This window comes from Morone saxatilis, unplaced genomic scaffold (genome assembly GCF_004916995.1).
Source record: "Morone saxatilis isolate NCDOM2014 unplaced genomic scaffold, NCSU_SB_2.0 Contig17, whole genome shotgun sequence".
Lineage (NCBI taxonomy): Eukaryota > Metazoa > Chordata > Actinopteri > Moronidae > Morone > Morone saxatilis.
The window spans coordinates 26,660,390-26,683,364 of NW_023339729.1; the positions used below are offsets into that span (position 1 = coordinate 26,660,390).

Genomic DNA, 22,975 nt, shown 5'->3' on the forward strand with positions numbered 1-22,975 from the left:
CTTTTCCTGTTCTATTTTTACCTCTCCATATCTGTTTTGGCATGAACTCAGGCTACATTTAGCCCGGTCATGTCTGAGCCTCTGCAGTCTGGCTGCATGTAAACACAAAGTGACTTGAGGTAAACCTGAACATCTTAAAGTACTTCAGCATAAAGAAAAAATAACCCTAACCCTCCTTACAGGGTATGTACTTAAAAACATTATGTGAGGTACAGGTATGTAGGTACAGCAGGTCTCTGTATATGAGATACATTTTTAATAAAGGTGAAAAAGGAAACAAGTTAGTTCTGGAGGTTAAAAGTCCCTCAGAATTAAGAAAAATAGTTCTTGCATAAGCTAAAAGGGGAGCATGGAACCACCATATTTCGTTTTTATTTTAGTCTGAAGTGGAGGATTTATTTTCCTTTTTCTGACAGAAGGGATATACAAACAGAAAGCATTATAAAATATATATTTTTGATGTATGTCTGCTTCATGAGACTAAATATATGTGCTGAACGTGCAGGAATGCACCAGAGGAGACAGAGCACCGGGAGGAGTGATTCTCCCCTTAAAGATCTATGATGCCTTGAGAAAGATTTAAAAGTAGACTAGAAACCAGACGATTGTGACATTTATATAGGGAGCCGAAAGCAGCCCAGAGTTTGGAAAAGCTGCAGCGTCACTGTTGAGAAAGCTGGGCCAGTGGGAAGAAAATGGGTTGGAAAAATAACAGTCGAGAGGAATGGAGAATTAGAGAATTATGTTATAAATGATACTGTATATTTCTAGTATCGCAGTATCCCATTTAACAGTCTACAGCCGAGTTAGCGTCTCTGTGAAGCTGTGCCGTGCTTTGAGCTAAAGGCTAACATGCTCAGTAATCACATGCTGATGTTGAGCAGGTATAATTGACCATGTTAACTATCATGACTACCTGACTTTGTTTGACCTGAATGGAACAGAGCCTTTATTAGTATCATTGTGAAGACCTGTGTGAGTATCTGGATGAGATTTCCATGCAACCCATTGAATAGCTGCAGAGATATTTCAGCATGGAGCAAAGTGGTGGGTCCACTGACCAACCATCATACCCGTCCCTAGAGCCATGCTGCTAGCACGGCTAAAAACCTAATATATAATGGATGTGTAAACCAATTACATTATTATCTGGCTGGGTGCACCACTGTAAAAAAATGTTTTGTGCCCCCCACCCCACCCCTTTTTTTATTTTTTACAGAAATTGATGCCGCGTTCTTTCCATTCCTGTCTTCTGACAACCCAGGATTCCAGACTGGTTCTTTAGGCCATAATCCAAAGGGATTGCTCTATCTCCACTGTATTTCTCCCACCACCTCCTCCTCTTTCCTTCTGTCTTTTCATTTCTCGCTTGGCCTTCATCCTCCTGTCTCTTTGAGAGGTGGAAGGAATGTGTGAGGCCCTTTGCCCTTTCGTGTTCTTGTTTTCCATACAAATTACCAGGAAATGGACGCTCTGTGTGATAATGATTGCACTTGCTTGAGGACAGCTGAGTTAGGCAGAGCTCTTATTGTTTCAACTGGTGCAGGTTGACGAAGGTCTTTTTTTACTGGATCTGCAGAAATGAAGAAAGTCACATGCCCAGTATTATCTCACTACAAAGAAGACTATTGAGAAGGTCCGCTAGAGTACCTGGGTGCAGTTCTCAGTGGTCTTTTTCTGTATTTATTGCGACCCCAGACTATAGAGGAGAGGTCCAGAGATTCAGGTTTGGGTCCTAAAACCCATTCGTTAGCTTGTTAAAACCACCCAACCTTTGATATTTCATTCTCTAGGATAAAAATAATGTCCCTTTTGTGAGTCTTGAAAATCTGTTTCTTTCCCAATTGTACTTCAATAGTTAGTATTGTGTTTTCATGAAGATGAAGAAGCTGATTTGTGTTTTCTTATTTTCATCCTTGTGTTTGCATGTCTTTTCTCTCACAATACAAATATGTCCACGTCCAACAGAACTGGAATTTCGTAATGTGTTCTGTGTGTTTAAAACGAAACCATCCCCACTGTGATTGCATCAAAACTATGTTGTTATTGTCCATTAACTGACCCTTGAGATAGAAAGAGAACAAATACAGATACATAAGGACTTACAACTGTATATAACTGTATAACAGAAGATACAAAAGTAGAATACTGAAATAAAGCAAGAAGAAACAGAAGGCATTTTGGGTCAAATTTGCTCAAGTTGGAATTAAACACATTGAGTGGAGCAGGCTATAACTGAGGAAGAGCTCAATACACAGTCATATTTCATTTTAATGTCTAATTTAGTGCAGTCTCAAAAACCTGATCCTCCAAAGAATTATTGAAATTCCTGGCAGTAAATTTCGTTGGCCATTATGAGTTCAAGATTTAGGGATGATTCCTTTGTAATTCATATCAACAGAGCTATAATACATGAGAAATGGGGCTGTTTAAGTTTAATAAATAAGCCTAAAATCTCATTGGACACACTCCTCATGTCTAAATATAACTAAGTGAAGCCAGAAGTCAGGCATTAACAAAATGCAGTAGAGATACTCCATTAATCGCCTGCATTGTAACGTATATTTCGTTTTATATTTTTTAAGCTTTTAATCCTTTGTTTTCTTACTTTCGTGTTCCAACCTCTCTTTTCTCTTTTTGATTTTACATGTTGTGTCTAATACTATTTTGATGATCAATGTGTATTGTCCCTGTACAAGTTATCTATGTATACGTAAATATCCTCAATGTACTCGATCAGTAATTTTTGTTCATATGTGACTTTCATGACAGTATGAACAGCAAAATTCCCATAGAAATCTGATCTTTTCAAGTTCTGCTTTGGCCATTTTCATATGTGGTCAACTCAGATATACAGTAGGTCTTTTTGCAATTGTGAACAGTCATCAGAATTCGTGTGACTTTTGCATAACTCTAGATCAACATTCTTCACAATTCTGAGCCACACTTCAGTATTTGGGATGATACTGCACATCAACTGATAAAATAAACTGTACATGTTGTCTTCAGAGGCCTCCATGTTTACTTCCTGCGTGTATGATATCGTATGACGTGTTATTGTTGTTTTGCGCATGTGGGTCAGTCCAGGACCGTGACCTGTTCACACTGGACTCCGATATGGGCCATGTTTTTAAAAATAAGGTGAACAGCCAAACAAAGCTAAATCAGAGCTGAGTGCTAAGGCTTGTAGTGTGAACGTGTCTTTTCTATGTATCTGGGCCACATACAGTGTTTGGAGAAACTCCCTTTTAAATTTTACTGGTAATCAGACTTAAATACAACTTGCAAACCGACTATAGGTAACAGCTGGGGGAAGGAAGCATTGGAGAGTAAATGAATGTCCCTCTGTGATATAACTGACACAACTAACTGTATTGTCTTAAATGGGCAAATCTCTCTCCCAATATCTAAGTAGGTATCATTCACTTATAATCATAATCATTTCTTTTTGTTATGACTTTTACCCGCTGTCAAAAAGTTTAGGAAATAAGCGATTAATAAGAGATTTATTATCATCCTATCCCTTTCTGTCCAGTAATATATTTACTTTACTAGCAGGCTGAGAATGCACAGAAATAACTGAACTGTGGAACTGTGAAATACAGTAGAAGGACCGTCTCATTTTCTGAGAAGTGAAAGTTATTTAGTGGGACAAAAAAAAAAGGAATTTGATGGACAGCAAAAAAAAAAACAGGCGAACAGATACACAGTTACTTTCAAATGTTTATCAACTCACAAATGAATTCGGTTTCAGTTCATATTTTCAGTTACATCAGTTGCTAACTGATGTACGCTGAGGTGTAAGACCTGCACCTGGATGGCAGAAACAGGCTCCAAATATGCACTTTCTTGCAAACTCCAAATTCCATTCACTGCCTGTTTGGGCCCTATAACAGTTACATAATGCATATTCTACATATTCTACATGTCAGCCACACATTGCTGATAAAATCCCTCAATTTATGGACCAGCTAAAGACGAGTCACCCATTGTGGAATGTCTGCTGAAACAGGCCCCGTTGTGTTCTAATTATAACCTGACTTCCCTTTCTTCTGTGGTGTTTAACCTTTTAAAGCTTTTTAAAGACGAAACGTTTACGATAAGAAAAAGCTTCAAAAGCAAAATGCAACAGGGGCCTATTTTAGGACATTCCACTATGACTCATCCTGCCGTGCTTCTTCCTTTACATTTCCTACATGGATCATGTTTGTGTTATGTATTAATAAAGTTTATCTCTTGGCTGCCTTTCCACTTCCGTGTCTGTCTAGCTACCTATCTACTGATTCATTTATCACACATACTTCTCAGCATCATCAATGTGACATCATTGTCCACTCACAGCTTTTAAGAAACCCCAAACCTCTGGGAATCCATATTGCCAGGGGCCAACATCCTCTGGAAAAACATCTGGGGAAAACTCAACAATAAGAGATGATTTACACCAATTAGATAATCCCAACAGGACAAATTCTGGGTCAAGCGCCCGCCTGCCCTCCTACGCTCCCTGTCAGGCTCAGGTGAGTGGGATAGTCTGTTGGCAAGTAACGGGTTAGTGTCTGTCTCCCCCCTACACCTCCTCACCTCATCCCTTCACCCCCCTTCATCTCCAAGGGCTATATATTGGAGGTTGTGACTCGTCTTCATCTTAAGCATCACTCGCACCCGCAGACACTCGCAGACATACAAACACACACGTGTCTGGTTCATTTTGAGCGACGGTTCAGACGGAGAGCAGACTCTAGCGATGAGGTCCCTGTTGAAGCTGGTCGTGATTCTGTTTTGCGTCCAGAGAGGAGAGAGCCACTTGCTGAGATCGCTGATTGGTAAGTGCTGGCTGAAGGGAAGGTGACCTATGACCTTTTGGCTAAAATCTGATTTTTGCTTCCTTTGAGGACAATGTGTTCAATTTTGTGTCTAGACTTGGATGTGTATAACTTTAAACTTTGGTTTTCTACCTCTCAGTAGTTACTATGTTTTTGGTTAAGAGTACAACTAACTGCTGTGTAAATGTTGGCTGGGGTAAAGCTGGAAATGTGTTGGTTTTTGCTGTTAATTAAGAGTATTTCTATACATGTTTAACAGTACTTTTGAACATCAGATGTATAGATAACCCTTTCTGCCTTTTCCAGGTCAGAAACAAGAAACAGCATCTCCACACACGTCACCCAACAATGACAAGAGAAGCAGAGATTCGGCTGCTGCAGGCGACTCAACAGAAGCTTCTGGAGCCGGGCCATCACCCGACCCCATGATCCCGATCCCAGTCCGCTCACGGCGCTCTACACTAGACTCCCAGTGCGGCCTGCGCTCCATCCTACTGCAGGTTCGAGACCTCGGGCTGGGCTACGACTCAGACGAAACCGTCCTCTTCAAGTACTGCAGTGGGACGTGTCCCCACGTTCGCTCCAACCACGACCTCACCCTAACCAACCTGCTGCTAAGCGGGGTGCTCCCTCAACCAGTGCCTGGGGAGCTGTGGCACAACGCGCCCTGCTGCAGGCCCACCGACCACGAGGACATGGCCTTCCTCGACAACTCGCACCGCTGGCACAAGGTGGAGAAGCTGTCGGCTGCGGGCTGCAGCTGCGTGGGCTAGACAGCCGAGCGCAGATGGCTGAAGGGGGAGGAGAGAGGGTGTATGATGGTTTGTGAGGACAAGGGGATTCTGAGAGGACAAGTTTGCTGGCAGGTTCTCTTGTAATGTCTATAAATGAAGAGTTTCATTCCAAAATGACACACTGTAGAGGAAGCTTAAACCCATTCTTATGAAGTTATTTATGTTAAAATCAATGAGCACAGAATTAAGCTATTTTCCCTTTCACTTTTGGATGAAACCTTATGAATCAAGTTTTGTTGGTTTAAATGTTTTGACTTCAACTCGTGATCTCATGAGCTTCAATCGGATTAGAATTTTATTACTTTTGGCATTTGCAAGCTTGAAAAAACTACTTTGATAGCAGTGAAGCTAAAAAAACAAAATCAGGCTACTTTTCTTAGTTGATGAACAGTTTAAAATATTGGAAAAGGGGAGTTTTTTGAGACATGATTCTACTACAAACTACTTGACTATTTTTGTAAATAAGCTGACATGTATTTATTTAAATCAGTGCAATTTTGGGGTTAATAACAGAACAGATCATATGTATGAAGCTGCGTAGATACACCTTGTTGTGGTTCGACAAACGCAGCTGAGTGAACTTCTTCACAATTCAGACATATTCGTCAACAGTCCAGCTAGTTTAAAAAATGTATTTATGTAAGATAAGTTATTTATTTATTTGTTCCCATTCTTTTGTCATGCCGATTAACTTATTTTGTAACGTGCTTATCTCTGTTCATTGTGTGTACAGTTCCTAATAAAGATAAACTTGTACAGAACTAACAGTGTCGGTGGGAGTATCATTGGTCTAAAGAGAGAAATTTGTGGAATGTACACAAGAAAATGTTTATTCAAAGGTTTTTACAAAAATATGTTTTGCACACATACAAAAAATCACATTCTAGATCATTTAGTTAAATCTTATGAATTGAATCTAGATTCAATCATGAACTACAATGAGATTCACACCCAGGTCATATACTTTGTACATCTGTGAACCACAGTTTAACAACATTTTTGTGACTCTGTATTTGTGTTAGTTGGCATTTGCTTTCCTTTCTAGAGAGCTAGATATTTGTAAAGCCAACAGCCATAAACACAGACTGATAATCTGTCGAAGAAGATCTTGTCGATGCAGGTGCTGCTCACATTGTTAAAAGATTTACTGATTATTCCAGTACCAAACCATCTCTATGTGGCCACCGTATCCTCCTCTGTCTCCTCTGGCTCTGCCCCCCACACCTGGACGCGTCCCTCCATGGCTGTGAGGAGGCAGGTCTCTGTGGGGTGGAAGGACAGTGACTGGACGACAGCTTTCCCCACTGGCAGTTTTAAGGACAAAGATCCCTGGAGGTCAGAAGAACAACGTTATAATGCTAACGTTATACAGAATGCTTTCACTACACTTTCTACATTTGTTTCTAACATAAGAGCAGACCATGCTGGTGGGAACAAACCCCAAGTTTTACAGGCTGCTGTCAGAGAGATGTTCAGTATTGAGGGTTTGCATTGAGTGCCAAATATCTCCCTCTTTTGTCTGTGTTTCTGTCCACTTAAGGTTTGCAAAATGCTTATGGTGAGCCCATCAATGCACTATGAACATAAATGCAAGCAGACACTTACTTCCACCAGGTCCCAGCAGTAGACGTGTCCGTCCTCTGAGCAGCTCAGGACGTGGGTGTCTTTACCGGACAGGCAGCAGTCCAGCTTATAGCCCTTCATCTTGTGCCCTTTGTACCTGAGTGAAACAAACAAACAAACACAAACATAATAACAATATGAGTGTGAACTAATGTGCAATACTTTGTCAATAAATGTTCAACAAACTGCAGGGCTGTGCGTACATACAAACAGTACGGGGGGTGGACAAAATAACAGACACACTCAGCACTCACTCTCCCAGCATCTCTCCGGTGCTCTTGTCCAGCAGTCTGACGGTTGAATCCAGACTGGAGCTCAGAGTGCACTGACCGTCCTGACTGAAACACACACACGTGATGGGACCTGGAACACACAAACACATACACAAGTTACAGGTTTCTGCATTTCCACTGTTATTTACAGTGTCCGTGTTGCATTTCCAAGGTTGTAAATAAAAGTTTACAAAGTCATTACTTTGCTGTCACTTCTACTACTTATAACTTATAACAATTAGTGTAACTACTGCTACAAATAATGTCAGTAATAGTTATTGCTATTAGCGTTTGAATGTTGGAAAGAAAAAGATTACTCACTGCTGATGAAGTCAACATGTAGCTGTCCCATTCTCAGGTCGTAGCGCCGCACTCTGCCATCCACTGACCTAAACACAAGATAACCATTTTCAAACAGTGCCACAGTGAAATCAAACTTCTGTTTCACTGATAGAAAGGTATTTTTCCAGTTCATTTCAATTCTATTGTATTTATGTAGTGCCAAATCATAACAGAAGTTATCTCAGGACACTTCGTATACAGCAGGTCTGGACCATACTCCTGATGAAATTATTTACAGACCCAACAATTCAATTAAGAAAAGGAATGATAAGACTGGGTAGACATTGTGTCTTCATTTGCTTCGAGCTCAAATCTAAATCTGCTACAGTGTGAATGAGCAGGAGATATAAGGGCTGGCGCGCTGACCCGGTAAGCAGCTCGTGTTGTGCCACTTTGATGCTGCTGATGCCGTCACGCGCCTCGTCTAGAACCTGGATGGGCTCAAATCTTCTTGACCTGGTGTCCCAGCACCGAACTGTTCCATCTATGGACCCTGGAGGAGGACACACACACACACACACACACACACACACCAAGACCACAAATAAATGAGTATAAACATTAACTAAGTTAACACTAAACCACACTTAGATTCAGTTAGTAATTTGTGTTAGTGTTTATGAGTTAGCTACAATTGAATATAAATACAAACCAAGAAACTTACAAAGACAACCGCAAACTACAAATACACACTGCAGTGTCCACAAAAATAATGTATACTGAATGAGACCCACCAGACAAGATGACAGTTGCCTCCTCGTTGAACTGGACACAGTTGACTTTCTGTGAACAAAAGATTTGAGTGAGATATAAATTAAAGAAAGAACAAATAAAGTATATGCTGCAACAAAATCACGAATGAAAAGATTTAGAATTGAAGTGGACATGACAAAGGCTGACCCCAGCGTGACCTCTGAGCTTGCGTGTGACCTGGCCTGTGGCAACGTCCCACAGGATCACCGTCTTATCAGAGCTGCAGGAGCACAGCTGGCTGTTGTCATAGGAACTGTTGAAACAGCCAATGAGAAACAAACAATGTCACTTCAGCGGTTTTTTCTCTTTTCTTGCTTTCTTTTTCAAAACCAGCCTTCCTGACACACCGTGGAGGAGGCAGTGACAATTCCCTCACCCATCGGCATCCAGGACCTCGTATCCGTGGCCGCTGTACGTCTTCAGCAGGGTCCCTCGGCTCACACTCCACAGCTTTAGAGATTTGTCACTGCCACAGGACAGCAGGTAGTTCCCATCAGCTGACCGAGCAGGGAGACATGAGACGGACACAGGTGTAAGCTCATGACATTTCATGGATAACTCATGACTCTCAGGGAGAATTAACACTCTCTTTGTCACAATAATGCCCCAATACCTGAGCTGGAGTGCTGCAGTGCTTTCATATCTTGGACATTAGCTCAAACCAGACTGCTCGTAGCAAGCAAGCCTCTCATACCCATATCTCAACCGTCTAAACACTAGTATGAAGAATATATTGGCTCTATGTACCGTTGAAGCGAACAGCCCTGACAGCTCCCTGCTGACAGTCTATTGTGTGGAGCAGATGTTGAGGAAGCTGAGGAAGCTGAGGTCTGGGCTCAGGGAACGCCATGACACAACCTGTGTGGAGAAACACAACACAAAGCGTGAGCCCCATTAACAGCTCCCCTCCATGACACTTCACTGTCTGTTTACACCACAGGGCTTTAATACTGCTGCACCAAGCTATGAGGTGGGTTACTGTTGTTTCTTGACACGTTCAAATGATTCATTAGCTTTCTCAAAAGGACACTACCTGAGTTCTGGAGGTTTATGAGATGTTATTCTTCAGACAGAACTAGGGTTAAACAGTCCTCGCTGACATTAATCATGTCCTACTCGCTGCAGTTTTCCCGTTAAACTAACTTAGTTAACGTTAACTCACTTGAACCGTTTTTACCAGAGTTCCGTTTCAGGCTCGTGTCATGTTATGTTGATACTCCCAGTGGAACTGACACAAGATCAACAACAATAAGTTTATTCCCACTTTGTAAACATCAACAGCTTCTTCCATTCATTTCACCCATCATGGTTGCTAGTACTCGCAATGCACACTGGGAAAACATCCTCCTGTCAAAATAAAAGTTACAAAAACACCCCTCCTGTTTCATTCTGGGCTGCGGATTACTCCAGCCTTTTATTTTGAAATTCACCGGATACAACTGCCCCCTTCGTCCCCATTCATGCCGAGGCCGACCAGCTGTCTTTAAATATCTTTATAATAAAATAAGACCAGGACGGCGTTATAACGCACAATGTCTTCCAACAATATGGCAGACCCGAGGAGACAGAATAAGATTTTAAGGTGAGTGTTTCATGCAGGCTTAGGTTAGCTCACCGTATCAGCTTGGTTAACAGCTAACAGCTAACCTTTAACACCAGTCATGAGTTTATCTTAAAGGGATTAGCGACCGCTTCATTTAGCTGTGTGATCATCGAGCAATTACAAAGGAGTGATTTAATAACCGGCCGTTAAATAGTGGATGTTTTAGCAAATGGCTTGTTTTTCCATCTGTGTTACTGTTTGCCCTTTTCTCACTCTAAACACACTAAACTAGTGTCAGCCTGTCTGACACCTTTTCTCTCCTTTACAGAAACAAAGACTGTAGTCAGTCAGGTGCCATTTAGGTGGCTCAAACTCTGGGGGCGACCCTGTCCCTGCCACTTTAGTTTATTTCAGTCTGGGGCTCATAGTTTGGACATGTTCCAACAGTTTGATGAAGGTCCCTTCCTGTTTCAATGTGACAACCCCCCCATAGCACACAGCCAGGTCCAAAATCAAATGCTCTTCCCAGTCTGGTGTGGAGGAACTCGACTGGCCTGCACAGGGTCCCGACCTCAACCCCATCCGACACCTTTGGGATGAGTAATGTCCCTGGTTTTATTGTAATTGTAGCATAGGGCCAGTGGTGTGACATGGAAATGACGTTGTGTGTTTATGGATAATCGACATATTTGGTGTTGCAGGTACAAGCCGCCCAGCACAGAGAGCAACCCCACACTGGAGGACCCCACCCCTGACTACATGAACCTGCTCGGCATGATCTTCAGCATGTGTGGACTGATGCTCAAGGTGACCTACACACAAACACACACTCCTTCTCCTTTGCCTCTGTGTATGTTTACTTGTGTGTGTGTGTGTGTTGCTGTTGCCCCTGAATGTGAGACCTTGGTCCAGCCCAATCGTTCCATTTAGAAGATTAAAGGTAAACTCACCTTTTGAGATGAAAGGATGAAGGACAGCTTTTGACTTTCAGCACTAAGGACACAATAAGAAAAACAAAGAGGGGACAGCAACATGCGCATGGGGCCTTTCAGTCCGATTGTTGATCATTTAGTTTAATTGATTGAGTCTTTCCGTCAACAAAGAACTAGTTTTACTTTGCAGGTGTAAAAATGTTTTTGTTTGTGTTGTTTTAAACAAAGGGCATAAATAATTATGCAATCATGCAGAGACCTGGCAGTGTACAGGAAAAACTAAACATTCACTCTAAGAACTGTATATTTTACTGGCAGTGTACAAAATACTGGCAACAACACCTAACAGAATATCGTGTTAATGTCAGGCACACCGCTTAATGCGATTTTGTATACTGGCCAGGAAACATATAATTTGACAACACCAAATTGAAGCTCATCATTTACTAATTGATCATTGCTATTTATCAACTATGTAGTTGTATTCCTCTATCTTCACATTAAACTTCAACTGAGCCAGAGCAGATACAGTCTGTCCGTCTCCAAACTAACAACTGATACTATTATATAGATATACGTTTTGGTCTTTCTGATCTTCCATACCAGCTAACATTTGTAACCTGTGTGTGTTTCAGCTGAAGTGGTGTGCCTGGATCGCAGTCTACTGCTCTTTCATCAGCTTTGCAAACTCCAGAAGCTCAGAGGACACCAAACAGATGATGAGCAGCTTCATGTGAGTATATAGCACCATGTGTTTATGCATACAGACATACTATACGTGAACTTGAACATACTATAAAGAGTTTTAACCTGGTTATGAAACCGAATGCTTTCATATGACCTACATAAAAAAACAAGACATCACCGGGAAGATGGCTATTTCTAATATTAGTTATTCTTAATGTCTGCCACCGGGTCAGATTGGCAGTCGGTGGTTGGTTTGTACATGTCCACATTAATGATTCTAAGCAAACTTGTGAATACACTAGGAGACTCTTTACTGTCTCTGTTATTAGGGATGTGGCCGTCTTCTCTGTTGCAACTCTTAGTCATGAAACAGGCTACTAAAGGTACTATATGTTTACGTTAAAGTCTTGAATTATGCAGCTTTAAAACTGTAGGTTAGACTCGCTACTGTCTGCCACTGAGCCAGCTCTAATGTCCAAAAGCTTTTAACTGTCTGACCTCCAGAGGTGGTCCACTTCCATTTGCTTATAAAAGAGTACTACTGTAGGGCACCTGTCCAGGCCTCGCAGACAAACCTCCTGGTCCATCGTCTAGATGAGGTTGTATTAAAGACAAGCTTGATGCGCTCATAGTTTAGTAACGCAAAATGTTTGGCTCAGCAAGTAATGTCAGACGATGAACTTAATGCACCAGCCTCGTGTGCACAGAAGCTGGTTCAAGGCCAGTTTTAGGACATTTGTCAATAGCCAAGATATGATGTAAGTGTCCCTGTGTTATTAAACAAAAGAAAGTGGCTGTACAGGATGAGAGAGCCGTGGAGGGCAGGTATGTCATCGGTGTTATCAGGCGAACCTGCCGTCACGCATGTTTGGAGGAATCAACCCCACGGTGGCGTCACATGGCTCAGGGATACGTTCTTTAGACCTGCTTCTGTACTAATCAGACCTGTGCTCCAACAGATCGTTTCATAACATGGCAACTTGTCAGCAAAATATCTCGTTGAATTATTAAAAGACAGCTGGAGCGTGTTTTTTTGCTTTATAGCCAATAAGTAAAAAGTCATTTTAATGAGTCAACAAAGGTGCTCAAGGACCGCAACAAATGCAAACCAGAAAGAAAATACCAAGGTGGAAAAATCATTCGTCTACAATAAAGGCTAAAGGCTTTCTTCAAGTCCTGTATTAGAGATTTTTGTTATTTTCCCGACCCAGACTGCCTTTAAATTTTGTCAGAATAATATTGTGTCAGTATAGCGTTATGTTATTATTAAAATAGGAATAAGAATTATAAAATAATAATATCTAATAATAATTAGGTGCAAAAAGAATAAATGACGTTATACATAAACATTATCTAACATTACATGTGTAGAAATACTGTTTCAGTGTGACTGTAAAACTAAAATCACACACTAAACACGGTGTTTTCCTCACGTTCTCTGTGCTGTCTGCAGGCTGTCCATCTCAGCAGTTGTGATGTCTTACCTCCAGAACCCACAGCCAATGTCGCCGCCATGGTAACCAAGGGCCAATCAATCACTGAAGAGCACGGAAGTAAATTGTGGATGCTGGAGTTGGTGACCAAACAGCTGATTGGCCCCCTTGGCCATCACAGAGGAAAAACAGAGGCAGAAAGGAAGATAATGTGATAGAAAGAGAAGAAGAGAGAGAAAACAGATGACCAGGAAGGGTGGCCCTACGTCAAGATGGACAGATCAAATGGTCTTTGACTGCTTTCTCATGTTTTTCTCTTTGTAACCTTTTCTAAGTTTGTGGATTAAATCTTCAAAATTTTACTGTTTGGCTGATCTGTTGCAGGATTTCATAAATAAAGTTGTACGGTTTTAAAAGAACTGCTTGCTTTTATTTGTCTTTGGAAGGACATCACATCATCACACAGGTCTGGAACTTGTAATTACGTAAGTTAAGTGCCTTTAAACAAACACAGATGCCGGTCTTCAAGTAAAGTCGCCCCTTCAAGTTCAAAGAAATTCAATTTACTTAATTTCACCCAGATAATTTACTCAGTGTGTATTGCTTTCCAGGGAGTCCTACAGTACATATACCTATGTACATAGGTATTAAAACAATAAGCAACTGACGACCACTGAGCAGCTGATGCAGTTAATTAAGAATTCTAGGTACCTACATGCTAATTCAAAGGTCTAGTGCATAACCACCTGTATATAGGGACTGCTGTGTTTTTGTCACCTTAGAATAAGCTGGTTTTATCTACACACACCACATCCCCAAATGTCTTGTCCAGTCCCAAAGATATTCAGTTTACTGTCATAGGGGACAAAAGAAACCAAAATATATACCAACAAAATATTTAATTTATTTTGATCGATTATCAAAATAGTTGTATACACACTGGATCTATTGTCAGAAATGGAATACATTCTTCATAATTATTGGTTTCATTATGTTTTCTGCTTAGCATCAGCCCGTTAGAACCAGGTTGTACAGCCATGTTTCTACAGTAGCCCAGAACGAACAAACCAAACACTGACTCTAGATAGGCCACCATAGTTTCTCCTACACACACACCAATCTCATTCACAAGTCGTCAAATACAGATGCGAGCAGTGTTCTGGTAGTTGCAATCTGCACCTTCACCACTAGATGCCACTAAATCCTGAACGCTGGTCCTTTAATTCTTAAATATCAGGTATGAAGGAATAGTTGCTTAAAGGTAACCCTCATAAAGAAGGGATTCCCTTTCTTGTACAGAGTTCTCCCATATTGGACTTTCAGGTATAGAACACACAGCAGCAGACATTGATCTGGTGAGCAGTTTCCCGCATCTTGTCTGTTCAGGAGCTGTTACATCTAGTGATCATCCGCACACACACACACACACGCACACACACACACGCACACACACAAGCCTAGGTCCATCCCCCTCCAGCCTCTCATCTAGAAGGGCCACTGCTCTTTCTCCTCTAAAACACATGCAGACGCACACAGCATTAACTGCTTGTGCGTGTGTAGATGACGGACAAAAACCTGGGGAGTCAGCTGGATGTGAGGCTGATTTAGTGCCACATAACTCATGTCTCCCCGGGCCTGGCACTGCTGCAGCCACACAGAGTGGCTACTCGGGCTGCTTGGCTCGCAGCCACCGTTTCAGCAAACGCCACCGGATTTTCTACTGATTCTGTCCTGACTCACACTGCTAACTCAATCCTTTTTTTGGAGCACTAACAACTGCCTTTATTCCATTGTTGTGTTTTTCAAATTGTGTCTGCCCCAGTCATAATGGTGCATTTGTTGTTGATTGCTATCAGATGTGAGGATATTGAATTTGTCAGAGTCAGCAGTTATCGTCTGCATTGATCGGTGGGCTGCGTAATTTGGATATTAAAAACTGTCACAGTTTGCTGAATGTAGATCTTAAGTTCAGTGGGTGACGGGCTGGAGGCGATTTTAATTAAATCTAATCTCCATATTCTGCTCTTCTGGATCTGACCAATGAGAGAAGAGTGTGCAGAGACTGCTGGGAAACAGGCCTCATTCTCACTCTCTAACACTAGAGGGCACAGCAGCATTTCAAATAAGTGAGTCTCTCATGAATCGGAAGGAAATACCATGAGTCCAGTCTCTGTGGCTTCCACTAATTAGTTAATTTATTAATGAAAGGCATTTCAACTCTACTAGAATCATTTCCCCTCCCATAGATGTTTCAGTCGCACTGATAATTCAATTATTATTGTCTTTATTATGTCTCTTAATGATGTAGAATGGATGGCAGGTCTCAAGTTTAGAGAGACTCCTAAAATGGTCCCACACGTCCCTCACAGATCCACCAGAGGAACCCAATCGTGTGTGTTGTCATGTCCCTCTGCTCAAACATATTTCTGCTGCCCGTCAAAGCAGTCAGAGGCAGCAGAGTTCGCTTTCTTTCCACAGATTTAAACTCGGTCTGAACACCTTCATTTTGTCATCTCCCTTTCTTTGTGCCCTGGCTGAATGATTTCCTATAAGTGAGTGATTGTATTATGCAAATCACAAGGAGAATGTAAACTAGACAAACAGTACTAAATAGACTGTAACTCACAATAGTTGTATTTCTCTGTTGGAGTATGTTTTAGTGTTCAGACTAGGCTCAATTCCTGCCTCGCAAGCTGGCTGTAAAAGACATTACTCTGCACGTTTCAGTTCCTTGCTGAAGGGCGACTTGCGATGGGCTTTGAGAAACGTTTTTGTTTTGTGCTTCTTTCATGTATCTGACTCTAGGTAACTTCAGGATAACCAGGGCCACTTGAAGAAGAATAAATATTTGATGTGACAACTCGCACTGAATATGATGCATTACATGTATGTAGATTTTAGAAAAATGTTAGAAACAAAATGAAATGTGTTCTGGAAATTAGTGTATCTGGCAGGGAATGTGGACAGCATCATAAACAATACATACAACTGGTGAAAAATGATAAACCTTTACTTTAATTATGTCACTGACCTATAGTAATGTAATAGGTGACAAGGGTCGGAATTGAGAAGGTGAATACTGGTAGTTTATAAAAGCATCATAACCAGTAAACAACACAGGCAACTATTCAGTGAACCAAACTTTGATGCGTAAACGGCACTCTGTCTCAGACCTATCACAGTAGTGTAACCTTCAGGCAGTGTCCTACCCTGCCTATCACCATTATAACACCATGTAAGATGTGAAGTGTTTACTGCATTCGATTTGATCTGCATTGTGGCTCCTGGTAGCCTCAACTCTGCAGGCTGAGCCATTTGTGAATACTTGTGCCTGTGTCTGTGTGTGCTGTGTGTGTCTGTGCATGTCTGCTGATCCCCAGTGAGTCTCTGCAGTATAAGAGCCAGGTTGCTTTTTGTGTCCTCAAATGAGGTTAAACTGCGTGGCACCTCTGCAATATTTGAATCCCTTGTGTGTGTGTGTGTGTGTGCATGTGTGAGGAAGTGTATGTATGGCTACAGGCTTTAATTTCCAGGAGCTACGTGTTATTATTAACACCAGCACTGTTGGTGGGGAGATGCTGAGTCGGGCATCCTCCGTCGTCAGACTGTCATATACACACACACACATGCACACACACACACACACACACACACACAATAGAGACTCTTGGTACACAAAGACTTAAGAGCCATACAGGAATGCCAGCCCCTGCACACATTCAAATGTTAGTGTGCATCAGCAGTGTCACCGGTGTTGCGAGGGGAGTTTTGCGGCTGCCTCACAGCTTTTGGAGAAAAGAGGAAGTCCGATCCCTGTGACATTGGTCCTGCAGCTTCAGCCTAGTTGCTTAAAATGATCTCAATATTCCTCTATCGCCCTCCTAATCTCCTTTCTTTCCTTCTTAAAGACACACAGCTGTGAATGGACCAGCAACAACGCAGACAAACAGAGAAAACGTTAAACTGAACTGAGAGAGGGGGAAACCTGCACTATCAGTGATGGTCTCTGTTAACCATCAGTCTAATGTTATATTTAAATATCTGTACATGCATGTACAGTAATATAATATAAGGCACAATTTGTCCCTTTTTCTGGTGTTTGTTATTCATCTGTTGTGTTCTATTGTGCAAATAAATCAAATACAGGAGATAGACTGTCCTCTGCATGCTGTGTTGGTGTTAAATACATTAAACTATGGGAAGATGCATGCACATCTAATTTATTGTTTTTACTTTATATAAGATCATTTTGGAATACCTGTTCATGCATTTTGAGTGAACGTTATTTAAAGTGTAACAGTTGTTGTTATTTTGTTTGTAATAGTAGTAATGGAAAATTAATGACAATTATCAAACATGTTTATTTCCCACCATGGCCTGAAGTAGAAATGTGTCTTTGGCAATGGTCAAAGTCAAGTTAGCTATACAGTCAGTCTATACAGTCCAAAATCACAAATTTTTCTCAGAGGGCTTAACAATCTGTAATGTGTACACCCTCCATCCTCAGACCCTCTGTTCGAATAATGAAAAACTAAATAAACAAAAGAAAAAACAACAACAAATGGGGTAAAGGGGGAGAACTCTCAAAGAGAGTGAGAGGAGGATATTCCTCCTGCAGAATGGACGGAGGGGATTGGTGTCATAGCCAGAGGTAGCAGTAGGCTATACCATTACAGAATTACAATATGTAATATCTAGGTTGATATTAAGCAAACACATATAAAACAAATTGATAAAAGAGCAAATCATGCAAGATATTTGTGTCTACAGTAACAGATAGTGACACACAGCTGATCACAAACCTACAACCGCTGAATGAAGTTGATCTCAATAGAGGAGGGGGGGGAGGGGAGGGAGTGTGAGGGTGACACTTTTAGATAGATGGATAGAGAGAGAGGGAATTGGGTGGAGGGAGAGAAACAGAGAGACAGATGAGGAGAGTGGATGTGGTAGAGAGAGGAGAGAGAGGAGAGAGAGAGGGAGAGTCCGGTATAGTGGATGTGAAGCGGACGGCGCACAATCCGAAACGTCCTTTTAAGAACAACAGACCTTTAAACACGACTGGATCGACAGATGCCTTGACTGCTCCCCAGTCTCTTCCAGCTCACTGTCAGCGACACCCACTCCTGTCGGATCCACAGCTGACACCACAGCTGACAGCACAGTGACATTCATTGACCGGCGGACTGCACTTTTGTCGGGATGTTCTGGATGTGAACATGGAGTTTTCTTCCCCACCAGTGGTGGATACGTTACTGTTCCGTCTCCGCCCGTCCAGTCCTCCCAGCACCGCTGACTGGTTTCCAGCCGCCTCCGCCCGACAGGTGAGCAGTTCGGGGCCACCGGAGACCCGGTGGGCGGGCCTGGAGTCTCCGGAGCCCGCAGGCTCGGTACCCGCCGGACAGCAGAGCACCTGACAGACAGGTAAGGCTGCATGTGCCGGTCCGAGCTACATTTAAAGCACCCTGGACGTTACATTCACTCCAAGTTCAAGTTATTTTTTTTCCTCAATAACACGAAAATGGTCATTTCATGTATGATTTGCCAAAAAAAGATGAAATGGAAAAAAAAAGCTGGGATAAACGAAGGAAAGGGTGACGTGAAATATGAGTAAGCTACTTGCAAGTATGACGTCTTTTACCAAAGACCGATAATGTCTAACAACAGAGCATTATTTGGTCAATATTAAACCATTAGGCCTAATGGGTTCAAATCTGGATGCGCAATGAAACTTCTAATTTGGTCACAATGATACATTTGGCCAATTTGAGAAAACTAGCTTGATTTCATTTGGTATTTGGTCCTTATTATCATATATGTCATGGGGTGAATGTCAATTTAATGTTATTATTGGGTGAATAGATCCATGATTGGTGCCCCAACAAGCAGATCAGCACCTGGGCAATGACACTGCACTGGAGGGGTTTGAAATGCCTTTTTAAAAAATATTTTTGCTTCATCTTTGCCTCATTTCTCAAAAAAAAAAAAAAAGATACCTCAATCATCACAAATGACACATTTGGCCAATCACCAACATCCCAAAGTTGGATTCTTTACGGAAGATGCATAGCTAATTAACCTATTAAAAATCTTACAAGATCAGATTCTTATTTTATGGAGCTATGGAGGTCTGGAGCATTAATGAATTGTCGACTATACCAGTACAATTACTAATGTTAGGCAGTAAAACAAGAAATCAAGAAATAATTGGCCCTCAAATATGTTTGATGGCTTTTTAAATTTAAAATATTGATATTTAATTATCTCCACACAGACAGTGTGTTTTCTAAATGGCAGAACATTGCAAAAAAAAGAATTATGCATCCCTTCAAAATGTGTTTACATAGGACAACTGGTGTCTGAGATCCTGCAGTCTGTTCAGAAGAGCTCTTGACCATTACTTTGAATGCCTCCAATAAGCCAACAATTGTAGTTTGTAAGGAACAGATTCGATTTGTGGCCAGATTCATCCAGATTTGCAGTGTAGGAGTAAACCAATTAGGAGCCCTTCAAATGTGCTTAATTAAAATTAATTTGAGTGATTCCAGAGTCATTAAAAGGTTTAGGTCTGATAGTTTAACTTTTTCCTTTTAATTACGTGTCCCCACCAGCACTCCAAATTTGGTCAAAATGCGATTGCTCTGTGTCTGAGATTTTACATGATATGACTTGACATTTGACTGATGGACAAGGCTCAAACCAAACTGAAACACAGAACAGTGAGCCTCACAGGCCCTGGAGCATCTCCATCTCAATGTAATAATAACTCTGTTTGCCTTTGCTCAGTCACTGTTGATAAAGGACCTATAGAGGAGGGACAGCGCTTTATTTACTGTGGTCTGCTGAGACTGAGACCTTTATACTACAGTATTTATTGGCTCCTTGTTCAGTGCATCAAGCTTATTGAAAGTCTATGTAAGTTGCTCATGAGAAGTGCAACAGCTAACTGTTTAAATGTGAATTGCAAATATAAGGTAAGCAGGTGTATCCATGCAGAACAGTGTAGTAAAGAACCACATCTAGCAGCCATGAATGAAGATTATCATTCATTTGGAGTTGTGATGCTGTCCACCTGGTGTATGTAAGTCCATTATTCACTTTCTTCTGGCGCTGTGTTGATCACTCATCAGAGAAACATCTGGCTCTTTAGCTGACTAATACTCCACTATGTTCACCACTTTGGCCTTTGGTGCTGAGCAGGTAGTGTGCGGTGGGCTTTTCAGAGCTTTTTCACTGAAAACAGCTGGCTACTACCTCTAAACGATGCACTAATGTTGCAGGCTGTGAAAGCCAACCAGTGAGCTGAAAGACATAGAAAGAGTCGGTTGATAATTCTCTGTGGGTTGATCACTACGAGTGATGGACAGGAAGAATGATTACAGAAAGGAAAATCACATTTTCAACACAGTGTGAACCAATCCGGGGCTGCAACTAACAATTATTTTCATTACTGATTAATCCCAATTAATAATTTAGTTGTTTGATCCATAAGATGTAAGAAAATGGTGAGAAATGTTAATCACAGTTTCCCAAAGCCCAAGGTGACGTCCCCAAATGTCTGGTTTGTCCACAACCCAAAGATATTTAGTGTACTGTCATAGGGGACTAAAGAAACCAGGAATATAGTCGTAGTATACATACTGGCTCTATTGTCAGAAATGGAATATATTCTTCATAATTATTGGTTTCATGGTGTTTTTGTTAGCTTAGAATCCCGCTATGTTGCACCACCATGTTTTTGTAGTATCCCAGAATGGACAAACCAAAAACTGGTTGTAAATGTGTCCCACACATGTAAATGCATTTAGCACCATACTACCAGAGAGAATAGAAAATGGCCGCAGGCTCCGTGTGTTTGAAGGGACAAAGCTTCATTCTGCTCAAAAATAGTTACAGCAGAAGCACCAAAAGAAAGACAGCCATGTAACCAATACCTAAATTACCTCACAGCATCAAAACACTTTCAGGTAAGACATTGTATAAGGTTTGTCTTCCCTTAGCCACAGTGGGCGGATAGAGGAGAGCATTTGAACTTTTTGAAAAACACTGACAATTGATTCAATAGCTCCCAGCTCACTAATAGTTTTGTACAGAAAGTCCTAGTAGGAAAAGAAGAGTGAAAAATATTAATTCTATTGACTGTTAGAATTGCCAATATTGACCCCTTACTAAAATTCAATATTTCAGATGAAGGAGCTCCATGTTGGGGGTCAAATTGAACTAAAGCTTCTTGTCTCAGACCACCCTGTAAACAAAGAACAAACAGCTCTCCTACTGCTGCTAAAATAAAAATGCCTCTGAGATTCCGCAGCTCTTCTTCTAAAGGAGTCAAGGTCGTGATAAGACATTGAGATTTTCTACCCGGGCTATTATTGTACACATTCAGCATGGTGTCAAATCTGCTATTGGATGAGTGAGTTATGTAAAATCTCTATCTACAGATCTCTCAAAACTACTACTCTACCTCTTAGCCAAAAATATTCTCTGCCCTCTCTCAGTTCCTTACTATTTTGGCTCATATTGGCCCAAACCTGACATCAGCGTAACATCATCAGATCTGAATGTTATCGAATCTTTACAGGGAGCAGGCTGCATCCTGCTTGAACCCCGAAGGATCCAGAGTTGTAGAAAGGATTAGAGTGGTTCTGACAGGTGTGTGCATGTGTGTTTGTATTCTTGTTTCCAAACTGCAATCTCACACCTGCACTCTTGCCTGTTACTTCTGGGTCATCTCTCTATCCTCACCCCCTCTGGCTCATCCTCCTCTCCAACCCTTTTGTCCATCAATCCATCTCAGTGTTTTCCATCCCTCTGTTTGTCGGCTTTACTCTACTGAATAAAGCCTTATTGGCATGAGCCTAAACAGTGCCGCTGTCAAGAGTGTGTAGCTGTCAAACTAACCAACAATAAGCAGAAGTTGCCAAAGACGAAAAGTCAACAATGTCCAGCCATTGGGACAAACAGAGATAAACAAGGTACATAAAGAGAATAAATTGATAGACAGTGTAGATAGTGGGCATTGCGCTGCCAGTCACATAATTTGGTGATCAAGTCAGTATCGTGTTAGCCACAGTGTCGGTCTTTTCTTTGGAACTGCACAAATCTTGTGATTCCATCTGTCAACCACCACAGAGTGTTAGAAAGTTCAGAGTCACAGTCACCTTTTGTCGGTTGTAGCACTAGAATAGTTACTCTAATAAGCCGCCAATTTGGCTGCCAATACAACACACATTAATAATGCTTGTTCAATTATGCATAAGTGCCTTCACCATCACATGAACCCTAATCTCAAAGGCAAAAAAGCCCTATTGCTCTTTCTACCACGCTTTGTTAAGCTTTCTGTCGAAGTTATAATATTCAAGTGCTGTTTCATATAAAGCTGCAAGTAATTAACATCGACAAGTAATCGACAGCGTATTGGGAACTCTCAATGCCATAGAAAGCTTAATTTTAGCATTACTAAGTACAGAACACTCATCAACGTCAGAAAAGGAAGCGCAGGGATTGGATTAAGTGCAGTGGACCTTGAGACAATCACTGCCCACGGCATCTTCCAGACCAGACCCATTTAACCCTTTAAACAAATGGCAAAAGTTCATTAAATGTTTATATGGTTTGCTTTGAAACTCCCAAATCCAAAGTGCAGCATGTGTGTGCCATTGTACACTCTTGGGGATCTTATGTATATTATCTTGTTTTTTCTCAAGAAATTGTCCTTTAGTTTTCTCGATATAACAAGATAAATTAATCCATTAACATTAGAAAACGAGCAT

At 41.3% G+C, this 22,975-nt stretch overlaps 3 protein-coding genes across 4 annotated transcripts; 2 read left to right on the forward strand and 1 right to left on the reverse strand.

Moving 5' to 3' along the window:
- The first annotated feature begins 4,744 nt into the window (after positions 1–4,744).
- On the forward strand, positions 4,745–5,596 carry LOC118326993 (persephin). The gene is made up of 2 exons (XM_035660157.1): positions 4,745–4,823; positions 5,130–5,596. The coding sequence occupies exons 1-2, from the start codon at positions 4,745–4,747 to the stop codon at positions 5,594–5,596; spliced, it is 546 nt and encodes a 181-aa protein (XP_035516050.1).
- An 831-nt stretch (positions 5,597–6,427) lies between these two features.
- wdr83 (WD repeat domain containing 83) lies at positions 6,428–9,923 on the reverse strand. 2 transcript variants are annotated; one of them, XM_035660442.1, is made up of 10 exons: positions 9,770–9,923; positions 9,355–9,465; positions 8,984–9,104; positions 8,755–8,860; positions 8,589–8,637; positions 8,221–8,347; positions 7,834–7,901; positions 7,495–7,603; positions 7,223–7,337; positions 6,428–6,946 (listed from the first exon to the last, which is right to left on the reverse strand). In XM_035660442.1, exons 2-10 carry the CDS (start codon positions 9,455–9,457, stop codon positions 6,791–6,793), a joined length of 954 nt encoding a protein of 317 aa, XP_035516335.1. In that variant the 5' UTR covers positions 9,458–9,465; positions 9,770–9,923; the 3' UTR covers positions 6,428–6,790. The 2 variants fall into 2 exon arrangements, with proteins under 2 accessions (XP_035516335.1, XP_035516336.1); XM_035660443.1 differs by having other exon boundaries at positions 9,785–9,921.
- Positions 9,924–10,025: 102 nt separating this feature from the next.
- On the forward strand, positions 10,026–13,621 carry wdr83os (WD repeat domain 83 opposite strand). The gene is made up of 4 exons (XM_035661075.1): positions 10,026–10,189; positions 10,852–10,957; positions 11,718–11,815; positions 13,223–13,621. The coding sequence occupies exons 1-4, from the start codon at positions 10,140–10,142 to the stop codon at positions 13,287–13,289; spliced, it is 321 nt and encodes a 106-aa protein (XP_035516968.1). The 5' UTR covers positions 10,026–10,139; the 3' UTR covers positions 13,290–13,621.
- The last annotated feature ends 9,354 nt before the right edge of the window (positions 13,622–22,975 follow it).